Source organism: Zootermopsis nevadensis, unplaced genomic scaffold (assembly GCF_977971745.1).
Source record: "Zootermopsis nevadensis isolate Lab colony 2312 unplaced genomic scaffold, Znev_1.0 Znev_ptg000050l, whole genome shotgun sequence".
NCBI classification, from domain to species: Eukaryota; Metazoa; Arthropoda; class Insecta; order Blattodea; family Termopsidae; genus Zootermopsis; species Zootermopsis nevadensis.
The window spans coordinates 385,415-412,451 of record NW_028259182.1 but is presented as its reverse complement, the minus strand read 5'-3'; the positions used below and the strand labels follow the sequence as shown (position 1 = coordinate 412,451).

At 37.1% G+C, this 27,037-nt stretch overlaps 1 protein-coding gene and 1 long non-coding RNA gene across 4 annotated transcripts; one reads left to right on the top strand and one right to left on the bottom strand.

Annotated features, from left to right (window-relative positions):
- Window positions 1-498: 498 nt before the first annotated feature.
- Tdrd3 (Tudor domain containing 3) lies at window positions 499-25,581 on the top strand. 3 transcript variants are annotated; one of them, XM_022061061.2, is made up of 13 exons: window positions 499-802; window positions 1,148-1,232; window positions 1,775-1,840; window positions 4,868-5,028; window positions 5,338-5,482; window positions 5,677-5,787; window positions 8,641-8,766; window positions 9,282-9,395; window positions 11,775-11,970; window positions 16,201-17,273; window positions 18,011-18,121; window positions 19,317-19,410; window positions 19,516-19,654. In XM_022061061.2, the coding sequence occupies exons 1-13, from the start codon at window positions 768-770 to the stop codon at window positions 19,635-19,637; spliced, it is 2,439 nt and encodes an 812-aa protein (XP_021916753.1). In that variant the 5' UTR covers window positions 499-767; the 3' UTR covers window positions 19,638-19,654. The 3 variants fall into 3 exon arrangements, with proteins under 3 accessions (XP_021916753.1, XP_021916755.1, XP_021916752.1); XM_022061063.2 differs by having other exon boundaries at window positions 502-802; window positions 19,638-20,010; XM_022061060.2 differs by lacking the exon at window positions 19,516-19,654 and adding an exon at window positions 22,107-25,581 and having other exon boundaries at window positions 504-802.
- On the bottom strand, window positions 23,602-26,783 carry LOC110828374 (uncharacterized). Its single transcript, XR_002542645.2, has 2 exons — window positions 26,316-26,783; window positions 23,602-23,848 (listed from the first exon to the last, which is right to left on the bottom strand). It is a non-coding gene; the product is annotated as an uncharacterized LOC110828374 (long non-coding RNA).
- Window positions 26,784-27,037: the final 254 nt, after the last annotated feature.

Here is a 27,037-nt window from a genome sequence, read left to right as displayed (position 1 = left end):
GACCAGTCAGTTCCATGTTTTGGAAACAAGTGTGGACAAATTTTCCAGAATAAATGCATGAATGCAACTGAATCGACAACATTTGAAGATGTACAACGATCATGTGATGGTGTTGGGAGATTTTTTGACGTACGTCTATACGGAAGGGTCATTCGGCAAAAAATCGTAATGAAGATGTGTAACGAAGTTGTGTAAGATCCATATCAACAATATGTAAATATGGACCGCCAACAATGGTCAGCTTTTATATGAACTCCTGCGTGCATTGTCATGTTACTCTGTTTACTCGGCAATGTTGTGTTACATTACTGCCGTTAACAATCCGCTTTCGTTATTGCGGAAAGAGCTGAGCTGTGAATCGCTTTTAGAAGTGCGTCGTAGACTAGATAATTTTGTACTTATCTTATATAAGAATACATTACAGAGACGTATTTACGTCAGATTCTACGGAACCGTGGTTCCACTGTCAACTTTTTTATCATCATCATCATAACATTGTTATTAATAGTCCTTAATGCAAATTACTGCATTTGCCATCTGTAAGGGAGAGTTTGAACTATCACGTTGTAAGGATTTTAATTGACACAGTTGACGTATCACGGACTTATAATTTTCTTAAATTAAATGTAGTTTGAACAATTCTTGCATTTAGTTAACGATTCGAAGTTATTAGTGTAGCAGAAACGAAGCGTATCAACTATGCCCATGGTATCGGCGAGGGTAAATTTGTTGCACACCTGATCATGAAAGTTCTTACTTGAAGCAATATGGACGTCGCCGACAAGTTGAAAGAACTAGGGTGGTATGTTTAGTATTTTATCTGTTTAATGCGTTAAAGTGGTACTTTAATTTTCTGCCATATTATTATTATCGACAGATTGAATTTATATGGCAATATTCCTATTATTTTTCATGCGATTTGAACCATTTTCTTATGAACGCTCTAATGAAAAGTTGTTGGTCTTAAGTGTTGCGCTATGTGATATTTTGGCTTAATGCCATAGTTTCGAAAGGACATGCAGCCTTTATGCTGTGGAAGTACATTCCTCCGAAATACTGCATGGTGCAACAACCCAGTTTTTTATTACCATAATAACTTCAGTATTATAGAAGTGTTAACAAAGTAATCAATTTCTGTGCCTCACAGGTTCCTGTCTGCTGAAGGGCTTCAGCAAATTGGTGAAAATGGAAACGTTACAGATATAAAGTCTCTTGCTCTCAAAGCTCTTGATGTAAGTGAACACTTTTCAGCGGTGTGATTCCAGTGCTTTATTTACCAGTTTCACCAGACCTTCAGCATGAGTGGTGTTTTGCATGTATTATATGAGTGTAAGGGGAAGATACTTTTGGCTGCATGTTATGAATTTTTATGAAAGTCCAGTGATCTTTCACATGTTTATTTCCACTGATGGCATGGTGCTTAGTGAAGTACCAGGGACTGTACCTTTACCTTTTAGATTTGATAACAAATAAAATGCATCTTGTTTTGAATCTTTGTGGAATAATTTATGCAAGGAAATCTCAGTACATTTGAAGGATCAACTTCAGTGGGAGAATTATCAGAAGTGGATAGAAAGTGAATTGAAGGTAAGGATGGCAGAAGGTGGTACATGGTGAAGATCACAAAGGAAAAATGGTGTAGTTCCACTTTCTAGCTGGCTGTGAAAAATAAAATGATTTTTTATGTATATAATTTGATACTAATTTCATACATGTGTTTGCTGAAATTATTAGTGTATTTTGCCTTTATGTTGTTTCCTTGTTTATGTTTCAGTTTGATCTCCGGGAAATTGGGGCCGCATCATTTCCAGAGGACATTAATAAAGGAAAACTGGACAGTGTAAGTACTTCTGCAGTGCAGGTATGGGAGTAGACATAGAAACTTACAGGGCCAGAATTGGCACTTTTCCAGGACTACTTTTTGCAGACGATCTAGCAATAAGGTTATTTACAGTTAATGGGTTGCAGAAAGGGATTAACAAAATGAAAAAATACTGTAACAACTGTAATCTAAAATGTAATCTAAAGAAGATCAAAATACCAGTTTGTAAGAAGGGAAAAAATTAAAGAAGAATGAGAGATGGTTCATGGGAAGCTGTGGGCTATTTGTATATCCTCAATTAAATGTTGTGCTCCAGGTAACAAGTAAATTATTCTGGTAGTATATTTAGGCATTTGAAGGGTGTTCCTTAGGAATGTTACCTTAACTCTGTGTTGTCTTCTTAGATTACTATTATGTCAGATGCTGCCATATTATCTCAAGTCTGGATCTTTTCATTGGTCACATTTTTATCTTGAATAATGCCAGTGCATTATTTAAGTGTGAGCCTTTCAGTTTCTTGATATAAAAAACTGCTGTGATTGCATCAGTGGATTGTTCCTCTTGCTTATTAAGTGTTCTTCTTGTAGCCCAAAGTAAACCAAGGTATGAGAAGTTATTCATTGTTTCCAAGTATTAGGATCAGTTTTGGACAGATATTTCCTCTGCCAGCTGTCACTTTGCAGTTACAATAGTCAGAACAAATTGGCCCATTCCATGTCCATGAGAAGTAAGAGGCAAGGGGATCGAAGGGGTTTGGGAGGGGCAACAGGTAAGGAAGCATGTAATTTCCTTGCTATAAACATTATTTTACAGCATCATGACTTTGTAGCTTGCTATCTCATTTCCTGTATGCTAATATCTTTTGTTTGCATAGTATGTGAATTTGTTTCCTTCTATGAGCAAGCTAGTGACATGTGCAAAATGCACACTTTGAAATTTAACATGATTGATTGACATGTGGACAACGGTATATTAACATGTGAAACAAAGTTGTTCACCTTGAGAAGGAAACAGTGGTGGTGTAATAAGCATAATAATTTTTCAGTGTATAGTAAAACTGTTATAAGATATAATGTGAGTAGAATCTGACAGTTGGTTTGCTCCAGCATTATTGTCGTGTCCTTACTACAGAAGGGTGAGGGAGAGGTCACCTAAGCTGCAAAAATGAATGAAGTGTTCTGACCTCTTCCAAGGTTTTTAGACTTATTGGTCATACAGTAGTCATAATATCTGTACATTGTAAGAATATTTGTGTTCATGTTGGAATTCTGCTCACATTCATGTGCTGACATATTCTTCAGATTATTGTATATTTTTTAAATGCTGTATCAATTCTATATAATCTGAGATACTGAAGGAGCCTAGTTAAATAAAATATGAATATTTAAATGAAATTTGTTGATATATTTTTTATATAATTTCCAGAAATTTATTGCATGCGTGATGAATTTTTGTCAAAATTTCAGGTGTTTTGTGAGTTTTCCTGAAACTTGTAATCATTGCATTTAACATACTGTGTTTGGGCAGTATTGAAAACATTGTGTAATAGTTAAAGTTTGTGTAGTGTAATCAGTTTTATCGCAAAGCAATACACAGCCAATACTTTAAATGGATACTTGAAAACATAATTGAAGATTTTGATGAATTGGGGGTATATTATGTTTATATGAAACATTCATTGAAGATTATTTATAAGCATGAAAAACAGGATTTAACATAATCTTATGTGACTGAATTTGCATTTCACTTGTAGTCCTCTGGCCAAAGCCAGTTCATTCCAATTTAGCTAACCTGGAACTTACTATTTTTATTTACTTACAAGAATTAACCACTAGAGAGTGAGATCTTTCCAGAGCAGGTAAAGGTCACATGACCTTCAGAAAATCATCAGTTCTCTGTGTTACGCCACCCATACTATCCATGCTAGTGCACGTGTATGTGCCTCTTGGCTACATTGGAGGTCTCCACACATTCATTTTTTTCATTCCACGGTGGTCTAGCGGTTAGAACGCTGGCCTTGTAATCCTGGGGTCTCGGGTTCGATTCCCGGCGGTGCCTGAATTTATAACTTGTGTTGGGCAAGGCCGTGGTCTAGGCAACACGGAGTTTTCCTCCGGGGGCTTCCCCGGTTTCTCCGTGGCATCCCAACAATTACTCCATTCACACACAGAAGAAGGCAATGACAAACCACTTCTGGATCATCTGCCAAGAACGTATATGAACAGGTCCCAGTCCGAGAAAAGGATGGAAGGATCCTGTTCATATGGACCTGTCGTCAGACAGAACACTACAAATAAAAATAAATAAAATGTCACCAGCATCAACTTGGCAGCTTTGCAAGGGACTGCAGTGGGGTTACACTACCCCCATTTACAATATAATTATGAAGTTTGGTGTGGTGGTAGATCTTAAAAATTATGCAGTGCTTTTATGCAGTGGAAGTCTTCCTGATGAAATTTTACTCAAGGATAGGTTACTAATTTATACATTTTTTAGCTTACAGTGTCTTATAGAGGTCTATAATATGGGTTTTCTTCTTCAGTTTTTACAGTTAGCCCTGTGACCTGTTCCAATTCAGAATAAACTTATGTAACTACAAATTCTTTTAGACATTTGATAGGACTTCTTGAACAGAGGATTTGGACTGTCACAGGACCTTTGCATACATAGGACAGTAGAAACATGCAAACAGCCATGCCACAAGTGGGATTTGAATCAGCAGTCACATTGTTCTTGTTTGTCCAAGTGAAGTGACTTCTTTTCTAAAATACACAGGCTTGGTATTCAGATGTGATATTTTAGTTTGATTCTTGTACAGTTAGGGCCATTACTGTATGCAGGTATAGGTATTTAGTTCAGTTTCTATTGAACAGGTAACTAGATGGAATTTTGGCAGGTTAAACATGGAGAAGGACAAAGGTATTAGAACCTTGAATGGAAGTCAGCTTTATAGGTGATTTTTTAAATTACAGTTAATAACTGACAGTGTGTCAATGTACCAGTTTTAATATGTTATTCTTTGCTTATCAATATATGAAATTTCAGATTCCAGGTAAAATAGTAGTTCAGATACAGAAGATTCGCAATGTGTCGGCTCCAAAGGCTAATGAAGAGTCAAGAGCAGCTCCTCGAATGTTGAGATTGACATTGACCGATGGACACAGTTGTTGTCAAGCTGTGGAACTGGAAAGTGTACCAGCACTCAGGTACATGAAAAATAGTCTCTGTGGTGGTCACAATAGTTTGAAGAATCAGAACAGTGGTCTCTTAGAAGTATTCTGGAGAACCCTGGTTTTCACTGAGGGTTTTGCTGATAAATTACCCTAGCAATATTGTAGTATGAATTAAACCTATAGTATAATTAATTCTTTTTAATATATTTTGTCTCCAAGAAAATTATTTTAACTGATTTCTGGCTCACAAATATGAAAAGCATGATTTTGTTCAGTACAGTGGACATTATTTAAAATGAATAGTAAATTATACTTCCTGTTATGGTAATTGTTTTGTTTCAGTCTGAACACACCTCCAGGCACAAAATTATACCTGAGGAATGAATCGCTTCCAATGTCCCATGGTATTCTTCTCCTGAAGTCATCATACATTGAAGTGCTTGGAGGAAGAGTCCCTCCACTAGTGGAAAAATGGGAATTCAACCGGGTATGATGGAAACAAATTCTTTTGTATTATATTTTCTTCATTGTAGTATGTATTTCTGTGAGAAATTAGTGTTGGTTTCTTTTATGTTTGAACTGAGAATAGCATTTTGAAGTATGCATATTTTTCCAGCAATAAAAAATAAATATAAGATGGTTCAATCCACTGTTGTCAGTGAAAATTAAATTTTATTGCAGACCCTGGCAAAGCATACGCGGGGCCGAATAGGTGAGGAAGGAGGGCCTCCTCCGTGGATACCATTTGGACAAAGGATCTTGCGACCAAGTCCGCAAGACCACAATTTTAAGGTATGGTCGTACAGTATCTGTAATTATCAGAATGAGAAGATTGTGAATCAGACTTAAGCTGTAAACATTTAAGTATCTTAAATTGTAGACTGTCTGTTGTTATTCCAATTTTTTCCTCTCACAGAAAAATGTAGATTAAAGAAATTTCAAAATGTGTATTGAAGTATTAAGAGAGAGATTAAATGTGTAGGAGTGTGTGAATGCCTACTTGCATGCATATGTTTGTTAATGTGCATGTCATTCACACATTTGTTGCCAGGCATTTAAAAGCAGGCTGTAATTAAATGCTGGTGCTTGAAGGCAATAGGTGGTGTTCTGTACTTCCTGGAAGAAAAATATATATATTCAGTTCAGTTTGGTTCAGAAAAGGAAAATAAGAACATTTTACATAAAATTTTAGTAAAAAAAAAGTAAAGTAAAGTTTGTCCCACTATACGCCATGTAGGCGTTTGGGGTGAGTGGAGGTATAGCTCCTCTCTTTCTTGACCTCGGCACTAGTTGGGGGTGAGTGGTCAGCATCACGCCCCGGCCGGCTTTACCCCCGGGAAAGGACCCCGGTACCCATTGTAGAGGAGGCTGGGTGGGCCCCAGAGCCGGTCTGGACACAGAGGCTAGAGGAAAAATCCTCTGCCCCCGTCGGGGATCGAACCCCGGCCGTCCAGCCCGTAGCTAGTCACTATACTGACTGAGCTATCCCGGCTAGTAGACTTTGAAAATGTGATACCTTTCCTTCAGGATGCAGGAGAACTCCACACAGGGCATGTAAATATTTTTCTTCATCTTGAACAAGAAAATTAAACTACACCTTTAGTAAGCTTTGAAGTTATGGTGTGTGTAACAGCCTGTAGTAATTAATTGTCTCACTTGCTATATATTGGATGGATTACCAGCACTGTTCAAAAATGGTTTCTTTGTACTTTTTTTGGAAGAGAGCAGACTGCAGAAGATAAAAAAAGAAACCCTTCTTTGTATGCATAATATGAAAGATATTGGTCAGTGTTGTCCACTTCTGTGTGAACAGTGTTATGAAAATCAAGACATTTAGGCTTTGCCTTTCATCTGCCTGCTCTTGTATTGACATCATCTGTATCTTTGTTGTTGTTGTTGTTGTTTATGTTCTGCTGGTGCTCCAGTCTTTTCCCTCCCATGACTGTATTTTCATCAAACACATGAAAACATTCATAAGACCAAGAAGTCGGCTGTGAGTAAACTGAGTATAATGCCATCTAGTAACTTCACAACTGTCTATGATCTGTAGAAAGCATTAAGGTCCAACATTACCATGCATATTAAATACATGGGGTGACAGTGAGGGAGGGGGAATACAAGGGGGGGGGGACCACTTGGCATTTAGTAATGCCCAGCCATGTAAATAAACTGGCAAGCAACCTCTCCTCCTACTTGATGCTGTCTTTCCTGATATGTATGTTGTTAGGGATGGTTTGCTACATTGGTTTTTTTTAAGCTGTAGCAGTGTAAAAGCCTGTCCAATAAATATAATGCCCAGTTCTGGCAGTGAGTGTATTAACATTCTTACTACCATTTCTCGGTGAGTGATACATAATTCCCACAGTTTCTGCATATTTGTATAATAACATAAGACCCAAAGCAGTTCTCTTCTTCACTGGCTGTACAACCCTTGGTGAGTTTTGGCCTCGTTGACAACTGTCCTCCAGACTTCTCTATCCGCTGCTTTTATCCTCCATTCTCTAATTCCCATTGTCGTCAGGTCCGCAATCACATCTTCCATCCATCTCATCCTAGGACGTCCCCTTCTTCTTTTGTTATCAAGTCTTCCTTTTAGCATTCACCCAAAGCAGTTACTAGTTCTAAAATAATTGCTGTGCATGAGACTGTAACAAGCCACTGGGCCTAAGGTGTCTAAGGCTGACAAGGGTGATGAAGTAATTGGTATTAGTGGTAGAGCATTCACAGGTCACAGTGCAAACTGTAATGTTTTCAAACTTACTTTTATCATTTGTATGGTGCAAATATCCATATACATGTATGTCAGTAGTTGTGCAAATATCCACATTTTCCTTCAGCCAATATTGTGCTGACCATATTTCACATTTATCTTGCTCCTTGTTATTTGTAATGTGGCTGGCATATTGCATAGAGTAAGTATTATCATATTTTCGTAAGTATGATACACTTTTTTCTTGTAAATTGCTGCCACAATTTATATTTTATTTTATTTATTTAGTGTTCTGTCTAACGACAGGTCCATATGAACAGGATCCTTCATCCTTTTCTCGGACTGGGACCTGTTCATATACGTTCTTGGCAGATGATCCAGAAGTGGTTTGCCATTGTCTTCTCCTGTGTGTGAATGGAGTAATTGTTGGGATGCCACGGAGGAAAACTCCGTGTTGCCTAGACCACGGCCTTGCCCAACACAAGTTATAAATTCGGGCACCGCCGGGAATCGAACCCGAGACCCCAGGATTACAAGGCCAGCGTTCTAACCGCTAGACCACCGTGGCTATAGCAGATATTTAGTGAGCTGATATTTTTCATTGCTGGAGTCTGTGTCATTTAACATAACCAGAAAAGCGCATGTATTTGGAAAACATTGTGTTATATGAAGCACTTTGAAATTTGTAGTATGGCTGATTGTGAATAGGTTTTTTTATGTGCCACTTCAAGTGTTTTACATTTCCATGGTAACCATTAAGTAGCATTTTCACTGCAAAGTATTTAATGTGAAGTATATGACAGCAATAGGGAAAACTGGAGAGCTCTTTTTGGGCAGAGCAATGGACCTGTCGTAAGACAGAACACTAAATAATAATAATAATAATATGACAGCACATTTTTCAGTGTATCTAAGCACTCACACTTTCTTTGCAGTCTTTGGACAACCATAGAGACAAGGAGAACAAGGAAAATGCTGAGTTTGAGGCCCAGAGAAAGGATGCAATTGCAGAGGCTGCAAGGGGTGGCGCTAAGAAAGTGTTTGGGGGAGGAAATAAACCAGTGAGTTGCTTAATTATAACAAATATAACTGGCACTGAAGGTGGTTGTCTTTGAGTTTTTGTGTTATGTATTATGGTATAAGTTTACCAACATTGCAAAGGTGTTTGCTGCCTCCATTATGAGGGTAATCATAATGCAAGAACACAGAAGACAGCTGTCTTCATACTCACTGTTGTGAGAACTTGAAATCTGATGTAACAGATGCTGTTTTTGCATATTGTGTTATCATATGGGTACAGGAAATACTTGTTTGCATGAGTATATTGTATTTAATTGTAGAATAGTTTCTGTCTTTTGCTTTGGGGCTGTTGTCCCGATTTGTAATTGCCCGTGGTGGTCTTCTGTGTTGTGATGTAATGTGGACTAGCAAGTGGATACCCACGTATGTGTCCAGACCTGTCACAACCCAGAAGACCGCTATGGACTTGATCATTTCTGTGAGAACCTCAAATCTTACATGGTTTGTAATTACCAAAGCATCATCTTCTTTTCATGTATTGGTGTTTTTCTTGTAGCTTTTAGATCACAACGTCCAACAGATTGTAGATCATGGTTTCACAGTAGAACAAGCAGAATATTCTCTCCGACAAAATAGAAATAATGTTGAACGAGCACTTCGAGCACTTCAGGTGAGGACCTTTTTTATATATGTATAGATGGAAGATATCTGTATTATTTATTCCTGTGGTTGTTAGTTTTGTGAACTTAAGATGAAAAATTAAGAAATTATATAGGGATATCCCAGAAGTCATGCAACTGAAAATGTGAAGGTAAATATTTTGTCAGGGTGATAGGAAAATTTCAATTTGCTGTGTCCATTAGCAACATCGGGCAGCTGTCAGTCAAACAAGACAGTGGACTGATGCAGTTTCTTCAAGTTCATTGCTGTGAAGTAAGTTGTTTGTGTGACAACATTGTCATATATAACAGTTAAACAGGCCTATCAGGTGAACTTTCCTGATGTTGCTGTACCAAATAAGTCGACCATTTGTTGTCTTATTAATCTGTGGTGCCACTCTTCACAGAGTTTATATGAATATGTTGAAACATGCTTCCAACAGCTAGTGTAGGCACACATTCAACATATGTTGTAATTAATAATCTTAATATGTATACAGTGAAACCTCGATGCATCGTTTTCGGCGGGGGTGGGAAATAAAAACGATGAATGCGGGAAAACGATAGATGCGGGAAAGCATTAAATTTTTTAAAAAAAACAATGTTTCTCTTTCAAAGTTACTTCTTTTTACCAAAAAAGTCTTTAATGGACAACTGGTTTGTCGAAACTTTACGTTTTAGGCCAAACAGGGCCCTTTCCACGTTCAAAATGTTTTCCTCGTCACGTTCACTAATATTAAGCGCATAAAAGAACGACTTCACTTTTGCCAATGCAGCGTGTGCTTCGGCAAAACTCGGCAAAGTTCGGGCTCGCATTCGTCGTTTCTCCCTCTTCCTCACCGCTCCCTCAACCATCGCGGACTATAACAGGAAAAATGGAAGTACTATTACTGCCGAACTCAACGAAACGTAGCTGTAGAAGACACGATATGAACCAGAAGAATGAAAAAGTTTCGCTCGCCTTTCCTTTGTACTTATAATAAAAGCATTTGTGAAGAAATTCACACTGCACATGCCATCTGGCATCGCTGGAAAGAAATATGAGTGCACCCAAATTAAAATCGTAAAATTTCTGACAATGGGCACCGCCATTCACTCCAACTATCACCCCTGCACCGCTGACCCCTCATTCCAAAAGAATCTGTGCTGGTTGGGCGACATAACAGGTTACCGCTACTGTGTATTCCAAAAACATTGTGCGTCTTTCGGTATTAATTTATCTCAAAAATCAGCATTTTAAATTCTCAGAAACGATCATTGCGGGAAAATTGTGGGACGGGACTAAGATTTTTGAACGATCGATGCGATAAAACGATAGTTCGAGGAACGATAGAAGCGGGAAAACGTAACATTATTTTATATGGGATGTATTCGGGACCGAACAAAACGGACGATGCATCCGGGAAAACGATAGTTCCGGGAACGATGGATAGAGGTTTCACTGTAATAGCATGACTTTGAACTTTGGGTTGCATGACTTTTGGGACACTTGTTAAAGTATATGTAAGCATGCAGTAAATTAAGAAATCTGAAGAAAACTGATTTTATAAATTGTGTAACTTTAAGAAATAAAAAAATGTGGGACACCCACAGTTAACTGTACAAATGAACAAGGAGGTGGCACTGATGGGACCAGATTACTTGTGACTTCTTATGCATTGTGTGAAGAGCAGGGTGATACACACTGCGCATACACCTACACACTTTTTCTAACCTTTTAAAAAGATTGCCTTGTATCTCATAGGAATAAATTTGGAATTATTTGATGGATCCAGTGTCTCCTTTTTCACTATGGGATATAATTCTGATCTAGACCTTTTCACAGAAGGTGATGGCAGTATAATGTGTTGATCAGAAGACAACCCGGTTTATGAGGTATAATTGCTCAGGGTTGAACACATTGTTACTGTCTGTACCGTGTGACCAGTTTGTTACAAAAGAAATGGCTATTGAATGGTAAAAGACATATTACAAAGACTTGTTTTGCAAAAATATTTTATTACTTCATTTAATTTTTGGGCTCATTTTAATAATTGGTATTGTATAAAATGCTTTCATTATTATGTAATTTCTCTTTTCTAACAATTTATCATACATTCTGCTAGTCACAAAGTACCTGGCTGAGCAGTTATACATCTGTCTCATATTTTGTAGGGTAACTAGTTTTACCATACTGGCTGCTAACCTGACTTGTTTCTGTGGATTTTCTCAATTCATTTGGATGTGTATGTAGATAGTGTATTCAAACAGGTTGTGACTGCATCAGAATCCTTCCCTACTCATCATTTATGATCATGTACAAATCTTGTTCAATACTGTAAAACTTCTCAGCAGAAATAGAATTGTTGAGTCATCAATATGACATGTGACTGGATTTTTGTTGTCTGAAGAAACAAGATGGTATAAGACGTGAAGATGGTCAGCGAGAGAGGGAGCATCCATGGGCAGATGCAAGAACAAAGGGAGCAGAGGAACGAGAGCGGAGGAAGCGGGGAGAAAGGGAAGATGAAACAGGAGTGCCACCAAAACCCTCAGGCAGTGTATCATTATTTGACTTTGTTCAGAACAAACTCCCTCCCCAGAATGGTATGTTTTCTAGTTGGAATATCAAAAATCTACAAATAGTTACAGTATACAGTGAAACCTCGATGCATCGTTTTCGGCGGGGGTGGGAAATAAAAACGATAGATGCGGGAAAACGATAGATGCGGGAAAGCATTAAAAATTTTAAAAAAAAACAATGTTTCTCTTTCAAAGTTACTTCTTTTTACCAAAAAAGTCTTTAATGGACAACTGGTTTGTCGAAACTTTACGTTTTAGACCAAACAGAGTACTTTCCACGTTCAAAATGTTTTCCTCGTCACGTTCGCTAATATTATGGGCATAAAAGAACGACTTCACTTTTGCCAATGCAGCGTGTGCTTCGGCAAAACTCGGCACAGCTTCGGGCTCGCATTCGTCGTCTTCCTCACCGCTCCCACCCCCTTCGCGATCGTCACACAACTCATCAATCGTGTCGACTCCGCATGTAGCAAGCTCGCTGTCTACTGCCGCGTAGTCACCAAATTTAACCACGTCTTTCACGGCGCCAAATCTATTCCAGTCTTCGTGAAAGCCATCATGCTCATCCACACTGACGTTAGAGTCTGCTTCTGCGCGAAGTTCACACCCGTAGCCACCTCTGTGAAAACAATTCAGAACAGTTGGTTGGGAGACATGCCGCCAAGCTGCCACTGTGAAATGAATTGCTTGTAGCACGTCAATTTTCATGTTGACATCCTTCCCAGCATCCATTACACATACAGCTGTTTGCACAAGGCGCTTTCTATACAACTGCTTGAAAGATTTTATGATGCCCAAATCAAGCGGTTGCAAGACGCTCGTGCAATTTGCTGGATACTGCACGACTTTCACATTTCGTAGAAATGTCGTGTCCTTCGGATGAGCGGCACAATTATCAACAAACAGCAAAATCTTTCTGCCTTGTGCGCCCATGGAGGCATCCAGAGAACTTAAAAACGCCGAAAGATGTCTGTTGTCACCCAAGCCTTTTTGTTGGCGTGATATTTCACCGGAAGTTTTTTCATGTTTTTTAGTGATTTTCCAACTACAATCGGAACCCGCTTGTCACTACCGTCACTGTTAACACACAGAAGAACAGTAATTCGGTGTTTTGCACGTATTCCCCCGTTTCAAGATTCACCTTTCAATGCCAGAGTCCTATCCGGGAGGGCGTTGTAGAAAAGTCCGGTCTCATCCGCATTATAAATGTCCCGCGGCTCATATCCCTCCAGCAGTGTTGGCAGTCTCTCGAGCCACAGCTCCGTTACTTCCACATCCACAGCAGCACTTTCGCCGGCTAACTTCTTGTAGACCATACCATGTCGTTCTTTAAACCTACTAATCCAGCCATTCGACGCTGCAAAATTTTCAATATTCAGTCTTGCGGCTATCGTCTTGGCTTTTTCCCGCAAGGTCTTGCAATCAACAGGAATTCCTGAGGCCCGCGATTGCTGGTACCAAGTGAAGAGGACACTTTCTAGCTCACTGAAAGTTGATTTTCTTCCGGATTTCCTTTTTTTGCATGAATTACCGCACTTGTCAGTTTGTTTTCGAATTACTTTCTTCTTTGCAACTATTGAATTTAAAGTAGATGGTGCTAATCCAAGGCGTTTAGCAATGTCGATTCTTTTTTCAAATGGATTCTTCTCCACTTCTTCTATGATTTTCAATCTTTCTTGAAGAGTTCTGACTTGCTTTAGTGGGCGAGACATGGTACAGGAATAATAACAAAATAATTAACAGGAGTAAGAGGAATAACAAAATATTTACGGGAACAACAACAAAAGTATAGACTGGAACAATAACAGGAAGAATGGAAATACTATTACTGCCGAACACGACGAAACGTAGCCGTAGAAGACACTGAACCACTGGAAACGAGAGGAACCAGAAGAATGAAAAGTGCCGCCAGCCTTTCCTTTGTACTTGTAATAAAAGCATTTGTGAAGAAATTCACACTGCACATGCCATCTGGCATCGCTGGAACGAAATATGAGTGCACCCTAATTAAAATCGTAAAATTTCTGACAATGAGCACCGCCATTCACTCCAACTATCACCCCTGCACCACTGACCCCTCATTCCAAAAGGATCTGTGCTGGTTGGGCGACATAACAGGTTACCCCTACTGTGTATTCCAAAAACATTGTGCGTCTTTCGGTATTAATTTATCTCAAAACCCAGCATTTTAATTTCTCAGAAACGATCATTGCGGGAAAATTGTTGGCCGGGACTAAGATTTTTGAACGATCGATGCGATAAAACGATAGTTCGAGGAACGATAGAAGCGGGAAAACGTAACATTATTTTATATGGGATGTATTCGGGACCGAACAAAACGGACGATGCATCCGGGAAAACGATAGTTCCGGGAACGATGGATAGAGGTTTCACTGTATAACTAGATTAGGTGCTATAGTTCAGTGACTCCCAGTTTTTACTACTTTGGAGTGTACATTATTTGCTAATGTGAAATAATTTAATGCAGGTATTAGCATGACCTTTACAGTGAATCTACAAATGAGTGAAAGAAGGAAGTAAATCCTAACAGTGATAGTGATTATGATGATGATGATTATGAACTTGTAGATGTTCTCCAATCCATCCTCATTAACTCAAAATCCACTCTAAAGTGGGGTGTAATAAATTTTTCTCTTTGAACTTCTTTAGGTTTTGTATTTTAATGATTACTAAAAGAATTTAATGTGCCACCATTGAATGTAATATGCCTAATTATTTTTTTAATACATATGTAAGTACAGTAAACCCTTGATTTAACAAATTTCAGACAGTCTGGCATTGCCAGATTTTTATGGACATGAGGCATTAGCGGACATATTCAGTTTCAGTGGACAAAGTCCATTAAAACTGAAAATGCCCGCTTTTGGCCATTGCATTTTTTCTTAATTATCTCTTTACATTGTGTTTTAGTGGACCTTGTGTCATTATACGTGTCCAGTTCATATTACTAATCATTTTAATGGTGTTCGTAATGGAAATTTTGGTCTAAGGATGCATTACTGGCATCATAAAAACAACTGTGCAATTTAACAAACGGTCTGAATTACCAGACTTCCCCCCCCCCCCCCCCATTAGTTTGTTATACCCAGGGTTTTGTTTGTAGTGTGTTTGTAGACTTGTGATGGTTTGAAAATTTTAGTTAGTGTAACTTGTCCAAGTTTTTCTCCTTCCATTGACATTGAGCATCAAAGGTAATAGAAGTATTGAGTTTTACTGTTTATAACTATTTGACTTCTTACAGATTCTCACTCATGAAAGGGATTTTATTTTTATTTTTAGTTGAAATTAACTTCATTTTGTGATGAATGATCACTCATGTATGACCAAGTTTCTGAAAGAACAGGTACAATTAATTCAGAATTATGAAGTTGACACATGGAGTCCAACAGCTTACTGATATGCTACCCTGTTCCCATTAATTTGTTTTATTCTCAGTGGATTATTGTCAGTCTGCTAGGAAGTTGGCTCTGTGCAGGCCATGGGAAGTTCTTTACTTACATTTATCACAACTAAATATTTATTATTCTTTACCATTTATATGTATGATGCCCTCAGCTGTTTTAATCATCGGAATTTATTGAATTTCCTGTTATTTCTACATAAATGACTACATTAAAAGATATATTTAAAAGAAAATGTGCATTATGAAGACAAATTAAGTGCCTCCATTGTGACAAGACTTGATCAGAAATAGGGTTTGATACAATGAAAACCATATTGACCCTCTGGTATTTATTAACAAATTATGGTATTATCATAAGTGTTAAATGGTGTTTGAATATTTTAAACCCATCTGTTGTTATTCTTTAAGAAGTGGATGTAATTGTAGGAGAATATTATTTATCTTTGCATGAATATTATATAGACATAATTTTAAAAAAATTTAATTCATTCATTTCCTATTATAAGAAAGCAGATAGAACAAGCTAAGACATAACAGATGTCCATTTTGAAGTCCTGAGGGTCATGCAATTTTCTCATATCAGCCAGGGCTAAATGTTGTAACTCTGAGCCATGAGTTTGAGTGGCCTAATCCAATGGTTACAATCCTAAACAAATCAAATTAAACTTAAACTGAAATTAAGTCTGTCTCACATGAGGTGCCAAAGATGTCAAGTTAGTTAGTTAGTTAATTCCTTTTATTCCTCTTGGGAACATAGGGCTGAAAGATTTCAAAGTTGGTTTTAATAATGTGTGCTGTCCGTGCTAATATAGGAATTTTTTCCCTCCCAGAGAAAGACATGGACCAAAAACATGCTTATACGAGGAGTGGGTCTGGATCAGAACGAAAGTTCATGTCATCAGACTTGTATAAAGGTGGAGCAAACACAAAGGGTGGGCGGCCAGAACGAGGAGATTTTTCTCAGCCAAGAGGAAGTGGTGGAAATAAAGGAGGAGGTAGAGGTAGTCATGGAGGGAGAGGAACAGCATCTTGGAGTGGAAGTGATACTAAGGACAGAGACAGAGGAAACAGCTATTCAAACTACCATCATAATAATGTGACGCATCGAGATGAGCGCGTAGACAGGGGAAGACACACTGCGACAGCTACAGGAAGTAATGCAGGAGGGTCCTCACTGCAGCAACAACAGAAACCACCCAGATTTCAGAACCAGCAACGATATCAACAGCAACAACAGCAAGCCATTAATGAGAGTTTGTATGGACACCAGAATTGGTCCAGTTCATACAACGAATCAAATTATGGAGGTACATGGCCTGGTCGTAACTCAGCACTAAACGGTGGTGCAACCAGATCAAGGGATGACTTTGGTGCATCTAGTCATCGGGAATCATATGGAACTGTGTCCCACAGTGATAGAAATAAGTCCACGAGTCAGCAGCAGGTGGGAAATGGAGGATACAAAAATAGTTTTGATTCATCAGTAGGTGCACAGACAAATCATTGTCCAGGGGAGCAATTTGAAGGTGTTGTAACTGCTCAGAACTTTGGCCAGCAGCAGGATATTTCATTTAATTCAGCCGCCAAATTTTCAAATCAACACAGTGCAAGCTTATCACATGAAACATTCAACAACTATCCAAGAACACAAAATCACCAGAATAACCAAATGTATGCCATAGATTTTTCATTCAAAGAAACATCTAGCAGCTTAAATAATTCACACAGTATGTCCAACATCACCTCTTCATCTCCTTATGGAAGCAACATATATTCAAACCCAAATTATGGTGGAATGGTTCCTTCAGATGGTCCACCCTCCAATCAGTACATACCAGACAGCAAGACATGGCAGTGGCATAAGGGAGACAAATGTATGGCCAAATACTGGGAAGATAATATGGTAAGTTTTGTAATGGTTATTCTGCATGTGGTGTGTCTCTGTATTGGCTTGTACTGACATCCTGAGAGAAATTGCATAATTATGATACACATTGTATGTTACTAGAGGGGTGAAAGTTTGCAAACTAAAACATTGTATAGCAAAAGTTATATTACGATACAAATAACCATACATTCCAACTCATTTTATAGTGTTTATTTTTTGTTACCAACTGATTGTCATCAGGGATTTCATTCTACCATTTCATATACAGCTAAATTTTATCAGCAATGTCCTTTAATGTAAAACATAGATCTATATATGTAGCACATTGAAGGAGATTATTAAGATCATTCATTATAATTAAATGTATTCAAGATTTGAGGTTTTCATGGCGATGAGTCTCAAGATGGTTGTCTTTTGGGTGTAAATGTGAAACATCCAAATGACATCAGCAGAGGAGATAGGAACATAACAGAGCTAATTTCTCTACTTAACCATTCAACTTCCATCAAATTAGAGTTGTACTCTGACTTGTGTGTACCTTGGAGCATGAACAAGTCACGGGCCACATCTGCCCAGGTTCTAGGCACTCGTTCCGAAAGTGGCAAGAGTAATGTTGGCTAAAATATTGGATGTGTTTAGAATAGTGATGCATCTGAAACCAGAGAAACGAGGTTTGATATTTGTTCTGAATTGTTATTTAGTAGTCAGCATTACTATGTTTCCACCTCCTGATATTGTCTTGTGGTTTCCAGTATTATAATGCTGAAGTGACAGGTGTATCAGAGCGTACATGTGTGGTACGTTTCATTGAATATGGCAACTATGAAGAAGTTCTACAGGATGACTGCATCCCTTTTACTGAGGTAAGATGTAATGTGCTTCATACATCTCCAGTTAAAGTAACACAACTTCAATTATGTTATTTTTATGTTGTTGGTATCTGCTTTCTTGCAGGATAAAATGTTTCTTTTTTGCATGAGTGCATTCCAGAAAAATGTCTTCACTTAAACGAGGATGAAGTATATATGTAATCAGGCCTCAAAAATTATAGTTGCCTAGTTGCCAGTGGTGACTGGAAAATATTAGCTGGAAACTAATTTCACACTCAGAACTTGAGAGATGGCTTTTTGGCATGTGGATGCAGTTTCATTAAATGAGATTTGCCTGCTACTGTGTGCTTTTGCCCAGCTCTTGAGACTAGACCAACATTTCAATACTCTGAGTACCCTAAAACCCTATAAATTAGATGTATTTTTATCTTGTAAAAAATATCTCTGGCTACCAGATTTTTTACATTTTTCAAGCCTTGTATTTGATAGTGTTAAAACGATTTAGGACAGTTGGTCATATCTAAATTTTTCACTGCAAAGAAACCCATAAATGCAGTTGCCTTCGAAATACAGCCCTTCAGCCGGTACGTTGATTTCTGGCAACTGGTCACAGTTTCAGTCAGGGCACTAGCTATCATCATAATTGAGACTTAATTATTTTCTTCAGTCTCTCTCATAAAATGGTGGATTGATACTTTGAAATAGTTCACATCTGCTGCTTTTCCGTCCTTTCCAGTTCAACATACTTTGTTGTCTTCAAATGTCACTAAACGTTAAATAATCTCTGCAGTTAATATGTGTTAATTTATGAACCCATGTAGGCAGTGCTAATTTTTCATGTAAATTTCCTGTGTTCAATCCTTTTTAATATAAAGCCTGTGTTTTATGTGTTGGAAACTTTTACTTGGTCTTCATATTCCTTGTTTGTCAGGTAATGTTTAGAGGGTCTTTCAAAAGTTCATCATTGTGATAATACTCAGATCAGCTCATGTTACCACTGGAACTAACCAGCTCAGTCAGTTATTGTAGTCCTTGACCAGTCAGCTAATTGAATCAAGATTAGGTCAGGTATGACAATTTAATATCCCAAAAGTTGGGAACACTGCTCAGACACATCAGAGTTGTGCACCAAACAATGCTGTATGTAATATTTAAATGAAATCCATGTGTGATGTATCAGATTTCATTATTTTAGTTGCTGTGTAAAAGGACCTTATGTGATTTTCAGGATGGGCTTGGACACAGTATTCAGCCATCCAGTGCCTTTCTCAACTCCACAGAGTCTCTGCAATCCCCATCTTATAACCAGAATCATTTCTCAGGTGAGAAACAGTTTTAGACTCATAAATAATACCTTTTACTTCACTTTGCCGTTCATTTAGGCTGTGCCATAGCTCAAGTGCTTAGTCGCTATCTTCTTACTGTAGGGGCCTCGGTTCACTCCCACAACAGTCCATATGGGATCTGTGGTGGATGGAGTGGCACTGGGATGGGTTTTTCTTCAAGCACATTGATTCCTCCAGTGCTCCTTCATTTATGTTTCATCTAGGGGACGGATAACAGGACCAAAGCACAGCCGCAGTTCCACACAGACAGTCTCATCCCACCATAACACTACAATATAACATAATATAATGCAATATCAGTTTAGTTTATAGATAAATGATTTTTAGTGGTATGTGTGTGCAAGAAACTCCAAGTCCAAGTGTCATTAAGAGTAGCTTTTTGTGGTTATTAAATAATTGATGAGGTATGTTAGTTATTTTATTTGTACAAGTTCAGTTACAGTATATTATTCAGAAGCTCTCTCCATGCAACAGCAGTTATAGTTCTGTATTTTCAGATATCCAAGGTAGAACTTGAGCATGTAATCACAGTTCATCATTTACTTGTATATTAAAAAAACAACTCTTGAATGTAAACAGAGTAATTTTCTGAAGATGGCTGTCTTCTGGGTTGTTGCGCCATGTAGTCTTGTAGAAGTTCACTGACATTTCAGAGGTCCTTGCTGCCTTTATCATCAGGGCTCACTCATCGTCCTTATGATGGAGTCAGCAAGGACCTCTGAAACATCGGTAAACTTCTACCAGACTACATGGCGCAACAACCCAGCAGACAGTCATCTTTACACTCACCACTGTGAAAACCTCAAATCCTACAAAGTAATTTTCCTTTCATTATTCTATGAACCAACCTTTTCATTTGAATTTTTTTTTGTCTGTGTCTTCTTTCAGAAAATGCCATATTCTATAACAGGACAATTTAAAATTTTCATTCATTTCACTATGACTGAAATTCACATGAACACAGCTTTAAAGTATGTGAATTACTTAAATTGGTACAGTATTTCATAGATGTTTTTCTAAAGTGGTGTCCATCACAGCTTTATCACATTTATTTTAAACTTTAATTATTGTACAAACATATGTTAAAGTGGTGAGGCTCTATCTCCGTCTTCAGGTTCCTACTCAGTTGGGCCCACTAGATAGAGCTAATCCCTATCTCCGGACTTTTTACTTGGATATTATCCATCGTCTAGTAAATATAAAACGGAAAAACGACGTTTCGGAGATGGGACTCTATCTCCGTCTTCAGGTTCCTACACAGTTGGGCCAACTAGATAGAGCTAATCAGTCCGGAGATAGGGATTAGCTCTATCTAGTGGGCCCAACTGAGTAGGAACCTGAAGACGGAGATAGAGCCTCATCTCCGAAACGTCGTTTTATATGTTAAAGTGGTGTTTGAATTATTAAAATATATTCTGTAATTTTGTAATTTGAGTACATCATTTTAAAAAGGGGTTTTGATTACCAGATAAGAAAAACATTTTCATTGCAAGTAACCTAAATGAATCTCTATATGCATGTAAGATAGTTGTAGTATGAAGATAACTGTCTTCTGATTTGTTACTCCATGTAGTCTGGTAGAAGTTTACTGACATTTCAGAGGTGCTTGCTGCGTCCTTTATCAGGATGATGAGTCATGGTGATGGCAATGATGAAGGAGGCAGCAGGAACCTCTGTAACACTGGTAAACTTCTACCAGACTGCACAGTGAAACCCAAGAGACAGTCATCTCCATACATGCTGCTGTAAGAACTTGAAATTTCACCTGGTTTTAATATGTGCCACTTTGCTACTGAGACTCTTGTAAACGCAAATACTGGTGACACAAGAATATTAAATAAAGTTCTGCATATTGTAAAAGATGACAGAGAATGTACAGTGTGTCCATGATGTTACAGGGAACAAGAGTGGTATGGTTTACTCAAATTGGAATACCTGTGATTCTGCTTACCATGTAGGCCTGGATATTCATTCATTGTGAATACACAGCTTTTATTGCTGAAACAAATCTACTTTCCCAACCAAATAACAAAAGTCTGGTGAATTAGGTAATGACTAATGTTCTCAAAACTTTGAGAGACTGAGCACAGATCAGGTTTGACAGTGACTAACATATATAATCTGTTTTTGTAAAGCCATTCACATTACATAGATTTATAGATAATTCTTTTTGTGATTTTACAATCCTCATTGATATTTGTTCGTTTATGGCTGTTACAAATTTGCTATTGTGAATAGGATTTTAACATGTGTGGTATTTTATAAGTATTCACCATACTGAAACATGTTTCAAATTAAATTTATAGATTTTATTGAGGTCTCTATTTTATGTGATGTACAAATTTTGTTATCAATAAGCTGTTTTATATATATATATATATATATATATATATATATATATATATATATATAATTGGTCAAAAACTTAAATATGCTTAACTTTTATTGTAGACCCTTCAACATGAAATTTTACTGATGCCTGTTAGTTTTGAAATTTTAAACATATGGCATTACTGCTTATTATGCATTCATTTTTTGCATGTTGTGTAAAACAATATATATAAAAAAATGAAAAGTTACATGAGGACTTCCTGGGATATTCTGTGCTACATCAGGATGGACTGGGTGTAGTAATCATTTTTCTCTGCACATCTATGATTTCTTGTGCACAGGTATCTTGGAGTTCCGGAGAGGTGGCACAAGACCTTACATTAAGAGTGGAGGAGGAGAAGGTGCAGGGAATCGAGATCGGAGACCTCCCCGCATTCAGCAGCAGATGTATGTCCCTCCAGCACAACGCAAATAACATGGTGATGATGTGGAACTTCTGAAGCATCTAAATGTGAGATTGACAGTGCTATTCAAGTGTTCAGCACAATCCTGTTGCAAGAGGATTTCTACTAGAGAACTGTACAAAGAGCCAATAGGCTGTTGTTGATATGCATTGAGCACATTATAAGTTATTATACTGGATGAAATGATATATAAAAAGTATTATAAACATGAACTTCTGCCTTTACTGTTTGTTAGTAATTGGTTACACTTCTGAGTACAATATTTAATATTGTTACCAATAATTTAATATGAGTGCAGGCCAACTAATTTTGTTAATAAGTATTATTCTTCTTGAAAGGTGCTTTGTGTGGGTAAATTGAGTCAGCCAGAACCCAGCCTGATATGTACAGCATTATACTGCATTATGTGAATGTAAATAAGGTTTGTACTGGAATTATGAATTGTAGACATACATATAACTGATGTGTGTATCTATATTTTTACTTTGCAGCTGTGTGTAATTTTCAAATGGGAATGAAAACTTTTGGTTCTTGTAAGAACTGTCATATCTTGTAGAATACCTCACTTTATGAGTGTTGCAATACACAATTCTCTTAGTCTTTTGTATAACTGTAAAATAAGATATGGTTTTATATCCCATGTTTTGAGATAAAATTGCAGTTTTCTTGTTCTTAGGTTTTTGCGGCTGGAGATCAACATATAACTTAAACTTTCAGGTATGAGCTGTGTCGAATGTTTTAACTGGCATTTTGGCAAACACTGCAGTTGTCATCTTCGGGGTGAATGTGTAATGTGATGAGTTCTCAACGCTTTATTTAGGGCAAGCAGTGGGTGGCAACTTAAATTTGGTGTTGCTGATTGGTGAAGAAGAGGAGCGGGTTGCTATCCAGTGGTAGAAGAGCATGTGTCTGAGGAAATATCTCCAACTTTAGTTACCACATGTTCATAAAAGAAAATTTTTCTGTCATATCTTTTCCTCAAACACATGCTCTTCTCCCACTGGATAGCAGCCCACTCCATTAATCACCACTATCACCTCTAATTAGCTGCCTACAGCCTGCCATATATAAGGCTTCCAGAACTCACCTTACTATACATTCACCCTGAAGATGGCAACTGCAAACTGGTTAATACACAGCATTTGACACAGCTCACACCTGAAAGTTGAAGTTAAACATTACAGCGTGGAAGAAAAATTCAAATACTGTCTACACTCACTGTCTGCTGAAACCATTCCATACAATTCCTCATTTTTTTTATGAATCCTAGGCACTTTACTTATGCAGATACATACTGAATTCTCTGTCTTTGTTGGGTAGAGCCTGTCAAAGAGTGCTCATTCATATATTAAGTCAGATTAACTCAAACTGATATTCTGCTTTATCCATTGTATATTATGAAAGTACAGACAGGCTCAAGTTGTATACACTGTTTACTTATACTCTTCATACTTTCACTGTTATAAACAGGGCAGTTCTGCATATAAATGCAGTCACTGAAGATATGAGAGATTTGAAGTTCTCAAGGTGGTGGTGATGTTCTTCTGGGTTGTGATGCCATGTATACCTGTAAGTAGGTACCATTGTTTCAGAGAAACATACTGTCTCCATCTTCAGGCCTGAAAATGGAGACAGTACAACATCAGCGTCAGTGAAAGCGTTCTGCAAATTGTACAAAGTGCTATAAAATTGACCTTTTGTTTTCATAAATTGTACAACAAAGAAGAAGTGAATAAATAAATGCATAAACAAGTAAAAGTAAAAAGTTAAGTGAGCAGTGTTAATTCTAAATCAGAACAGGACAGTTCATGATAGCCAATTAGGAATTGTAAGAAAATGGTGTTAGATACAATTTGAAATGTGTATGGCATGAATGGACTAGTGCATGGGTGTGTGAATTCTGACACAAGCTCACATAACGGGGACTCGTTAAGGTGCTTATTTGAATCAACAACACATTATAAAATTATGTTAGTATGCTTTATGATTTCATTACCATGTCTGATCACACCACTTTGCATTGCTGTGTGCATAACAGTGATCCTTATGAGCATTGCTTTTGAGTATGAACCAAATAGAGGAGTTCACTAAATAGTTTTGAAGCTGATGTCAAGAGGCTTTGTCTTTAGCTTGGATTATGCCACCAAGTTATGTTTCATAGTTTTGGAACTGAAAATAGCATTTTCGTTGCTCTGTTTAAAGTTTCTGGTATGTATGACAGGCATACAGAGAAGCTTAAAAAGAAATATTTCTTAGACAATATGATTATTAGAAAATGAGCTTGGTTTGTCAGTATTGAGTTAGAATGCCATGCTCTGAATTTCAAATTCAACAGTTTTTAAACGGTGATGGAACTAGTGTTTGGAATTCAGATATCAACTGTGAAACCTAACTAGGGCCTTTGTGCTTTATCTCCAGATCTGTTAGGTGAATGACCACCTGTGTAGTGAAACCATGAATGTCTGTGCACAGTCTCATTCTGATTGATTGGTAAGGCCAGGTTACAGGATCATAGTGCATCCTGTTGTAGTAGTGCCTTGTTGTGCCCCTCTGTTAGTAGAACAGCACCAAAGTGAACCTCTGACTTCCCACCTGTAGCTAGTGTTAATTCTATCTTGTGTAATGATTACTCATATATGGAAAACAGAAAAATGTATTGGATAACTTTCAGCATTCAGAAATGAATATGTGGACAAATGGATTGGTAATAAGCATTACTAAATAACTTATTTATACAAAGAAATTACAGTTTTGCACACATTCAATTAATTTTAGTGTAAGCAAATGTGAAACTGATTGAAAATAACTGTATTAATAATATTTAACAATTAGCATAAGTTGAAGGTGATGTATGAGCACTCAATGAAAAGGCAAGGAACTGCTTTTTATTTTTTGTGTAAAAATTATTTAATTAAGTTTAATTGATACTCTTTTAACCAATTTTGGTTTTATGTTCCCTATCCATCCTTCACTTTACATTCTTATGAAAGTAATACCAACTTCAGAGAAAAAGTAATATGATTGAGGAACTCATTAAAACGGGATACAGTTTTACAGTTTCTTGTATTTTTTCAGCATTTATATATTTCAAAACTTATATTATTAATGAGTCTTATATAGTGATAATTCATTATGATAATTTTCTCGGATTTTACTACATGTCATAATAGCAGAGTGTTACTAAATAAGAACTCAGGATGCCTTCACAGTGTGACAGCTGGCTCTCTTCTGTATTTCTTACCTGTTGTAATGGTTTATATTGTGCTACAGAGTCAAACTCCTTAAAAATGTGATTATTATTTTATGCTGTAGTGATTTATAACATGTAAAGATAAAGTTAACTTAAATACCACTTCATGATCATGCCTCTGGAAACATATGCTGGTCCTTTACATTTCTTCCATCCTTATCAGTAAACATATTTCATGTATGCTACATGTAATGCCCATCTCATCCTACTTTGATTTCATCATCTTATTAATATTAGATGAAGAGTATAAATTATGTAACTACTCATTCAGTTTTCTCCACCCTACTTTACTTCATCCCTTGTAGGTCCAAACATTTTCCTCAGTACCCTGTTCTCAAACACTAAATCAGTATTCTTCCCTTAATTTTCACTGTACAGAATAAGGGATTTAAATCCCTTACTACATGGCTGCTGGTTATACTTTAAAACCAGAGTTTAACTGTCTGGCAGTATGTTCCTGTGATGCATAGTCGGTCGTGCTGTGTACTGTGACCACGCATGTCTGAAAAGGTTAATGTCTGAGACCAGGTTTCACAATTGTACAAAACATGCAAAAAAAGAAATACTTTTGTATATTTTAATCATTATGTTTTAAGTAGCCAACAGGAAAACGAAAGATTCTGAATTAGATGGTAGAATATCTGCCCTTTTTCTTCTTCATAATTATGATTTTGATTTGTTACTGTCATTCCCAAACATTGCCATATTTTTAAAGGTTTTATTAGCTACCTTACATGATATTTTATCTTGTCTGGTCAAAGACACAATAGACGGTTTCATACCAGAGTAAGTTTAATGTGTTAATTCAAGAGTTAATGTACAGTATTTTTACATACGTATGAATATTCCAGTATAGCTTGTAGAACAAAATGGTATGGTGCTAACTTTAAAGCTTAATAATGTATTTGTATGGCCACAGATTCTGGTAGATGGCAGCTAGCAGCGTTAGCACTTTACTGGGTGCTTCTCTTTGAAATTACATAAGGAATTTCTATTTTGAGACTTTCTTGGGTGCAATGCAAGGGTGGCCATATATAGAGGGGCATTGTAGTGGGGGCTTCTGTTCATATTATCCTCCATCAAATTAGCAATATAATAACTAAATAACAGATTAATGTCATTTAATTCTAACCACTCATGATACTTTTAAATTCTCAATTCCAGGAAGGGGGTTGCAATATTTATCTTTGCCACATCTAGGACAATTTCAGGGATTTTGAAGCTGGCTGATCACCTCATCTAGTGCTGAGTTTACCAATTCACTGAACTATAACATTCCCAAATACGTCTTCATACAGCTTACGATAAATATTTAATTTCTATTTTAACAATTTTTATGGTACAATGTGATAACATAATACAATAAGAATACATCGGCTGCCGTGGGAGATAACGTATTAAAAATGAATACGTGTTTTTTACATGTCATTTAGTATGCTACTGATTATTCTTGTAGAATTAAAATTAAATGGGACTATCCAGTGATTATGTTTCACTATTTTCATAACGTGTGCTGTGAAGGATATTTTATTATACAGTACATTAATATTAATATTTT

Bases quoted from the DNA above. Each gene is read 5' to 3' on its own strand.
- Tdrd3 (XM_022061060.2), top strand. From the start codon at position 768: ATGGACGTCGCCGACAAGTTGAAAGAACTAGGGTG. The intron at 1,233-1,774 runs GTAAGTGAACAC...TTTATGTTTCAG, and splicing joins TTGCTCTCAAAGCTCTTGAT to TTTGATCTCCGGGAAATTGG. The intron at 5,788-8,640 runs GTATGGTCGTAC...CTTTCTTTGCAG, and splicing joins CGCAAGACCACAATTTTAAG to TCTTTGGACAACCATAGAGA.